Genomic DNA, 8542 nt, shown 5'->3' on the forward strand with positions numbered 1-8542 from the left:
CACTGGATGGAGGCGCTCAATTAAAAGCCTATCAGTTTGTAAGTAAATCAACGCCTATCAAAGTTGTCACATCAAACAAAACGATTATTATTGCAACCCGCCTCCACCATTAATCTCTTTCTGCGGTAATCCGCTTGACAGGTCATCTAGGAGAGCAAGAAAACCTGGAGTGGACAGTCATCAGCGTGAAAGAAATGTAGATTTTGTTGGAGTATGTCAGACACACTGAAACAGATAACCCTGATCTATGACAAACAATACACTTTGCTGGTTTACCCTAACCCTAAAACGCGGTTTTAATCTCTATACAAACATCTCACCCCTCTTCTTCATAAAAATAGCATTGCTCACATTTTCTAAGTGCATCTAACTTTTAAAATGATACATAAATAATTTTGTTGTAAAAGCCTGTATAAACGTGTGAGCTAATTATTAATCCCATCTCGCTCTCTCACACACACGCGCTCTCTCTCTCTCCAGAAATCAATATTTACTGATTGCATTTCAGCATTTGGCTTTTTTAGCGTAGTTTACGTGTTCTAATATTTAGAAAGTTAGAATTATTTAGCCATATAACACACAGGCCTTGTTAGAAGACAATTTTGAAAACCCTTGAATGTCGAGTCGAAACAAATAGAAATATATATATATATAATTATAATTGAGCAGCCATTTTCAGTCTTGATACATATTTGCATACGTTTTTGAAAGTGCAAATACTGGGAAGACTGCTGTACACAGATTCAAACAGACACTAGTGTTGATATCGGCCATTTTAAACAAGCTTAACACAGAGTCTTTCTTCAGTATGTAAAGATGTGTGACTGTTTTCTGCACAAGCTGTCAGCGCGTGACACTGCGTGAGTTATTAGGGCAAAGAAGGGTAACCATAAATTTCCAGCATCGGGCAACAATTTTCTCTTTATTGTCTGCATGACGAATGAGCTTCTGAACCAGATACCAAGCACTCGGTATTACCCTTAAATGGGAGAAGAAGAAAAAATGGGGGGGCGTAATTCATATTATTTAAATGCAAATGTATTTTCATATATTTCATATCGTCATGTTTATGCATGACTAAATATCGTCATTTACAGAGCTGCCTAAAGCAGCCGAAAACACTTGTGCAAAACATAGACATTAAGTGATAGCCTAGGTAAAGCAGCTTAGTAACACAAATCAGTTCCAATAAAAAAAAAAAATACAATATTTATTATATTTTTAGTGTTTAGAAAAACTCCCATAAGTAGGCTACACTGCTGAAATCCAACCAACTCAAATTCTTTAAAAATGAAAACGGCTTATTTTGCGTAAATTTAGGCTATAGAGCGTCTTGGTCCGCTTCCTTTCTTTCGAAACATCTATAAAAATAATCATAATAATAAAAAAAAAGCTTTCTTCCTTCACAAGCGTTAAACATGCATTACAAAGCATTTCCTAGCATTAAGTTTGGTAAAAAAGAGACCACAATGAACCACTTTACCTGAAATTACACACACGCGCTCCGATGTGTTACGACAGGTATGGACATTTACAGGCACAATCCTTTCATTTCCTATAAAGATGAGTCCGCTTCCTTTCTTTCGAAACATCTATAAAAATAATCATAATAATAAAAAAAAGGGTTCTTCCTTCACAAGCGTTAAACATGCATTACAAAGCATTTCCTAGCATTAAGTTTGGTAAAAAAGAGACCACAATGAACCACTTTACCTGAAATTACACACACGCGCTCCGATGTGTTACGACAGGTATGGACATTTACAGGCACAATCCTTTCATTTCCTATAAAGATGATCATTTAAACAGATTTCCAGTGATGTCCTATGAAGCACATTTGAGCAGCCTAACTAAGTGAATGCATTATTGTAGTGTCCGCGCGCTGCCGCCATCATAAGATCCTGCTCGTCTCCAAAAGCCTGTGGGAGGATCCGATGTGACGGCATGGCGCTCCCACCCAAAGCTTCTGTGCGTGTCCTGTCATATAACGACAACAATAAAGCTTTAATGGGTTATTTTAACTTAAGCGATTATATGAACACACGAATAGGACAGTTAAATATGATTAGCGAAATTATAATGCAGTGAAATATGACTTCTGAGTTATTATGCGTTGTGTAACACTTTTAACACATACTTTGCAAACTTACCCTAACATCCAGTGACTAAAACTGTTACTTTTTCAAACGAAAGCTGTCTGGATTGCTAGCAGGAATGCTACTCACTCACCATTATTTTCATGGCAACATAAGCAGCTGAAACAGATTTGAGCGATTGAACGCTGGCGCGTGCTTCCGTCCTAGATCAGCTGACACAAGCACGCGGAAGAAGTAAAGCTTCAGTCGGAGCGTAGTTTAAAAGTTTATGTTGAAAACATAAAGAAAACGTTTCAGTCGTATGAGCAGAAAAAACATATGTGGTGGTCTTCGTTTGATGCTTCTTTCCTTCTGAACTGTCATTTGACTGCAATGGCATACACCGAGTCAATGGTTGTAGTGAAGGGAAGTCAGGTAAGTGAAATACTGCTAACACGTTGTCCTGTGACCTGTGTACTATCCAGCCAGTACACACCAAATGCCCCAAAGTGTGCGTTTGTTTAGTTTTTTTTGTCAAGTCATGCTGTGTCATGTAGATAAAAACGGAGGATATATTTATATAAATATATTTTCTGTGTCGCGAGACCACTCTATAGTCAAAAATATTATGACAAATATTTATTTTAAACAGTTGTTGACTAACATAATAACAGTGGTTTCATTCACACAATAGTTTGAATTATTAGCCGTCACATGTTTATGGACAGCTGAACAGCTTCAAACATATCTTTAATCCTCATCAGTTCAGTGTAATGGTTAAGAAGGTCTATTTCTTGAAAGAAAAATACTTCAACGTTCCAGCTATGTAATAAAACTGATATCGCTCCCTCTCTCTGTTGCGTTTATGCAGGTGTCCTGCGTTGGGCATGATTGGGAAGACGTTCCAGATTTTCTTGGGGCAAAATATGGAGAAGTGGCAAGAAGATTAGAGCTCAGCTTCAACCAACTGAGGTAAGTTATTGTTTGTGTCTCAGTGTAGCTCTTAACAGACAATGATAATTGGAGGTCCGTGATGATGGGAGACAGTGCTGATAAGCATATTTTGCACATATTGGATTCCTGTATGGACCTGAGGAGGGAGAGACATAATTTTTCCCAATAGGTTTTGCAACAGGATTATGTCCCACATTATCCTGTCTGGGGGTATTCCAGAAAGCAGGTTATGTGACATAACCGGGTATGTTTAAGGGTAAGTAAGCGGATCAACTCGGCTTTTGGTTCCAAAAATGGAGGTAAGTTTTAGGGTATGCAAGTAGCCACAGCAACTTATTTTCTGAACATAACCTGCTCCAGAGCAGGGTCTATTTCAGGGTTAGTTTACTTCAGAGCTATCAGTGCACGCTCGACCTATTGACAAGACTCCAGTGGGCATGGCAGATTGCGCACAATAATGTATATATTTACAATATAGTTGTAGTTTTACATATGTACACTACAGCTCAAAAGTTTGGCATCAGTAAGACTTGTAATGTTTTTTTTAAAGAAGTCTCTTATGCTCATCAAGGCTGCATTTATTTGATCAAAAATACACACAAAAAAATGGTAATCTTGCAAAATGTTATTACAATTTAAAATAATGGTTTCTATTTTAATATAGTGTAAAATATAATGTATTTATGTGATGCAAACTGAATTTCCATCAGCCATTACTCCAGTGTAAAGTGTCACATGATCCTTCAGAAATCATTCTAATATGCTGGTTTATTATTAGAATTATCAATGTTGGCAACAGTTGTGCTGCCAAATATTTTTTTGGGAAACTGCGATAGTTTTTCACGATTATTTGATGAATAAAAAGTTAAAAAGAACAGCATTTATTCTAAATCTTTACTATCACTTCTTATCAGTTTAAAAGTTTTAATTTCTTTCAAAAAAAGAAAGAATAAAAATTTACTGGCCCCAAACTTGTGAATGGTAGTGTATATTGTTAGAAAAGATTTCTATTTTAAATAAATGCTCTTCTTTTTAACTTTTTATTCATCAAATAATCCTGAAAAAAAGTATCACAGGTTCCCAAAAAATATTAAGCAGCACAACAGTTTCCAGCACTGATGATAAATCAGCATGTTAGAATGATTTCTGAAGGATCATGTGACACTTTACACTGAAGTAATGGCTGATGGAAATTCAGTTTTGCATCGCAGAAATAAATTATATTTTAAAGTATATTAAAATAGAAACCATTATTTTAAATTGTAATAACATTTTGCAAGATTACCATTTTTTTGTGTGTATTTTTGATCAAATAAATGCAGCCTTGATGAGCATAAGAGACTTCTTTAAAAAACATTACAAGTCTTACTGATCCCAACTCGGCTTTTGGTTCCAAAAATGGAGGTAAGTTTTAGGGTATGCAAGTAGCCACAGCAACTTATTTTCTGAACATAACCTGCTCCAGAGCAGGGTCTATTTCAGGGTTAGTTTACTTCAGAGCTATCAGTGCACGCTCGACCTATTGACAAGACTCCAGTGGGCATGGCAGATTGCGCACAATAATGTATATATTTACAATATAGTTGTAGTTTTACATATGTACACTACAGCTCAAAAGTTTGGCATCAGTAAGACTTGTAATGTTTTTTTTAAAGAAGTCTCTTATGCTCATCAAGGCTGCATTTATTTGATCAAAAATACACACAAAAAAATGGTAATCTTGCAAAATGTTATTACAATTTAAAATAATGGTTTCTATTTTAATATAGTGTAAAATATAATGTATTTATGTGATGCAAACTGAATTTCCATCAGCCATTACTCCAGTGTAAAGTGTCACATGATCCTTCAGAAATCATTCTAATATGCTGGTTTATTATTAGAATTATCAATGTTGGCAACAGTTGTGCTGCCAAATATTTTTTTGGGAAACTGCGATAGTTTTTCACGATTATTTGATGAATAAAAAGTTAAAAAGAACAGCATTTATTCTAAATCTTTACTATCACTTCTTATCAGTTTAAAAGTTTTAATTTCTTTCAAAAAAAGAAAGAATAAAAATTTACTGGCCCCAAACTTGTGAATGGTAGTGTATATTGTTAGAAAAGATTTCTATTTTAAATAAATGCTCTTCTTTTTAACTTTTTATTCATCAAATAATCCTGAAAAAAAGTATCACAGGTTCCCAAAAAATATTAAGCAGCACAACAGTTTCCAGCACTGATGATAAATCAGCATGTTAGAATGATTTCTGAAGGATCATGTGACACTTTACACTGAAGTAATGGCTGATGGAAATTCAGTTTTGCATCGCAGAAATAAATTATATTTTAAAGTATATTAAAATAGAAACCATTATTTTATATTTTAATAAAATTTTGCAAGAGTTTTTTTCTGTATTTTTGATCAAATAAATGCAGCCTTGATGAGCATGAGACTTCTTTAAAAAACATTACAAGTCTTACTGATCCCAAAATTGAGCGTTAGTGTATATATTTGTATGTGTATATATGTGTGTATGTTAATTATAAAGTACTAATATAAGTAATATATTAGGTAATATTATGTTATTTTAATATGGTATTTATATTTATTTTAATGTCATATATAATAGTTATTGATATAAATTAAATATAAAACACTATTATAACAAGGTAGTTTATTTTATTATCTCACACATCATGGATCTGCATTTTCTATAATGTATTTTTATAATAAAAATAAACATATATGTCTTTTTTATATAATTAGCATAAAAAATGAAAGAAAGAAAATGAAAAATTATAGCACAACCACCAATTAGGTGGTGATATGCACTAAGTATGCAAATGGACATTGAACAAAAGAAGAACAAAAGAAGCAATATGGCGTGCATTTTCTTAGCGTCTGTTTCCACGGTGACTCGTTGATTCGTCGCTCTGTTGAGTATGTCTGTTCAGTCAATAGTCGACTGAACTTACTCCCAGACACGTTTTTGGAACCAGCATACCTCGAGCAGAACCCAGAATTATCAATATTTAGGCATAAAAAGTTTTTTTTTTTCCTTTTGGGGGGGGTCGCATACATAATTTGGTCAGCTGTCATGGGTGTGAATTATACAGCGTGCTATACGATCATGACTGAAGAAATCAGTATCTGCACCATGTATTCACGAAATTAGTGGTTTGGAATGATGCTTGTTCTTTTATGAAATGCTCTTTATTCCATCAGTTTCGGCCATAATGTTTCACCATACACACATAGAAACGCTTACACTGTGGTTTATTGCCTTTGCTGAGCCATTATGCTATCATCATATAATTTATAACGTTTTATGTGTAAGATAATTACCAGAATAGTTGGGCACATCGGTAGGCTATTAATAGGAATGCTTCTAGAACAATGTCATGTTCATTGTCTTTCCGTTAAAACACTGCTAGATTTACATTACCGATGTAGTGATATACACGCAGAAAAGTGAGGTTTCACCACTTATGTTTTAGAAAAACTCATCTTGCTCACTTAGAATCACACTGCCAATACAGATGATTTTTGGCAACAGGGCTTGTCAGAAAGGGAGGCTTTCTACTGACATCTGTATATGTACATATCAAATGCAAGAATGCCAAAGCTGGCTCTGAAATAATTGTCTTTTTTACCACTTCACAGAGCCTTTGAGCAGAACAGAAGGTTCTGTTACTGAAGCGGTTTAGGTCATGTGCTTTGTTGGGTCTAGGGTTACATTCAGTGTGAAATTTAATTTATAAAGAGGCATGTGATCAGAATAAAGTGAGGATGTGGGCTACAGTCAGGATTTCACTGCTTCTTCTGCCATGTTCACACAAAGACCTCACAGTAAGAAGTTAATAGACAGACATCCTGCCCTCTAGCATGAGGACTTAAATATGTGAACATGACAAAGTGATAGAAAGGTTCTTTTGTTGTCCTCAGGGCTGCCACAAGACAATTTGAGTCATCCAGAAATGAGCATTTATGCAGGATGTGTCACGGTAGTTGTCTAGTCATCTACATGGACTAGTTTTAGATTCTTCGATTTTATTTCATTAGCTTTTTAATCAACAGTTTGCAACGTAAATCCCTCTCTGCTTGGATCTTTTAAAGACTTCACTCAAAAATGAAAGTTAGGCCTATGTCATCATTTGCTCATCATGTATTTCTTTTTTTCTGCAGAATTGAAAGAATATATTTTTTCAGAAAATTTTCATACAATAGTAATCAATGGTTTCCAGCGTTCTTCAAAATATCATCTATTATGTTCCACAGAAGAAAGTCTAGCATTTTAAGATCCACATGAACATAAATGACAATTTTCATTTTTGAATGTTGTATCCCTTTAATTCATCCCCTTTAAAACATTGTTGCTACAGACATGTATGTTTAGACTGAAATCTTTGGCCATTGTGTTGTTAAAAACTTTCAAAAGTGCGTGTTGAGACATCTGCATCCTGTTCCTTTCTGTCCAGTTTTGTTTTTGAACAGGGTGGCCTTAAAAGTCTTAATGTCTTAAATTCAGATGGGTCTTAAATAATTTTGGTCACATTACTGCAAAAATGTATCCAGTCTGAAGGACTCCGTGACTGTTTACAATCGTCATCAGGAAGAATTGCAGTAGTAAAATACAGACTGAACTAGCTAGCTGACCAGCCTCGAGAATGTCTCGAGAATTTTACTTGCCTGAAGGGGGAAATAGCCTGATTAAAAATAACTAGTTACATATCAAAATGCGAAAATTATTCTTCTGATTTTATTACATTCAGCTTAAACAGCGATTGATAATGGATAGTGTATTTCTGGTATCAATGTCGCGCTGTTGAGGCTTGTGCTGTGTCTGTAAAAGACTTTCATGGAGGAATCAAATCAAATGAGCATAACGGCACACATAAAGAACTCACAGAACAAACATACTGGGGTAAAAATTAACATGATGTAGTTATGTCCATACCATGACAAGGGAGCTATTTTGCTGAATATTTTCACGATTGCAAATGTTACATGGATTTTAGTTCAACAAACAAGTAATATATTAAGTTTAGACACATTTTTTATACACTATATTGACTGACGAAAATATTTCCAAACAAAGATCTAAACAGAAGTATTGCACATTCTCCAAGCAATACTCGGCGTGCTTGTTACTCAATGATTATGAAGGAATGAATGATGAGTTATGAAGGAAACGGTTGAATACTGGCGGATTAGTCTCATGTTTAAAAGTATGCATTTCTTATTTGTATATTCAAAATGTTATTTAAAACAATAATCTCATAACGTTATTTACTGCAGTTGTAATTTTGCAGTGTAAATAGTTTCATTTAATTTGGTAAAAATTTTAAAAAATTGGCTTGCTCAAGGGTCTCACCTCAGTCGTGGTATTGAGGGTGGAAGAGAGCTCTGGTCATTCACTCCCCCCACCTACAATCCCTGCCGGTACCAACCTTTGGGTTACAAGTCCGACTCTAACCATTAGGCCACGACTGCTGAAGATTTGTCCTATTTTAACAAACCCCCCCCCC

General features: G+C 34.8%; 1 protein-coding gene and 1 long non-coding RNA gene across 3 annotated transcripts in view; one reads left to right on the forward strand and one right to left on the reverse strand.

Moving 5' to 3' along the window:
- Positions 1 to 712: 712 nt before the first annotated feature.
- Positions 713 to 2228, reverse strand: LOC107589534 (uncharacterized). The gene is made up of 3 exons (XR_001609684.1): positions 2151 to 2228; positions 1714 to 1977; positions 713 to 979 (listed from the first exon to the last, which is right to left on the reverse strand). It is a non-coding gene; the product is annotated as an uncharacterized lncRNA (long non-coding RNA).
- Positions 2229 to 2398: 170 nt separating this feature from the next.
- Positions 2399 to 8542, forward strand: part of LOC107589532 (leucine-rich repeat-containing protein C10orf11-like) — a 307941-nt gene continuing 301797 nt past the window's right edge. The window contains exons 1-2 of one of the 2 annotated variants that reach the window (XM_016278005.1): positions 2399 to 2510; positions 2947 to 3047. In XM_016278005.1, coding sequence (XP_016133491.1) covers positions 2415 to 2510; positions 2947 to 3047 — 197 coding nt within the window. In that variant the 5' untranslated portion in view covers positions 2399 to 2414. The remainder of the gene's footprint in view (positions 2511 to 2946; positions 3048 to 8542) is intronic. The other variant, XR_001609683.1, reaches the window with a different exon arrangement.

Source organism: Sinocyclocheilus grahami, unplaced genomic scaffold (genome assembly GCF_001515645.1).
Source record: "Sinocyclocheilus grahami isolate Dianchi unplaced genomic scaffold, SAMN03320097.WGS_v1.1 scaffold117.1, whole genome shotgun sequence".
NCBI lineage: Eukaryota > Metazoa > Chordata > Actinopteri > Cypriniformes > Cyprinidae > Sinocyclocheilus > Sinocyclocheilus grahami.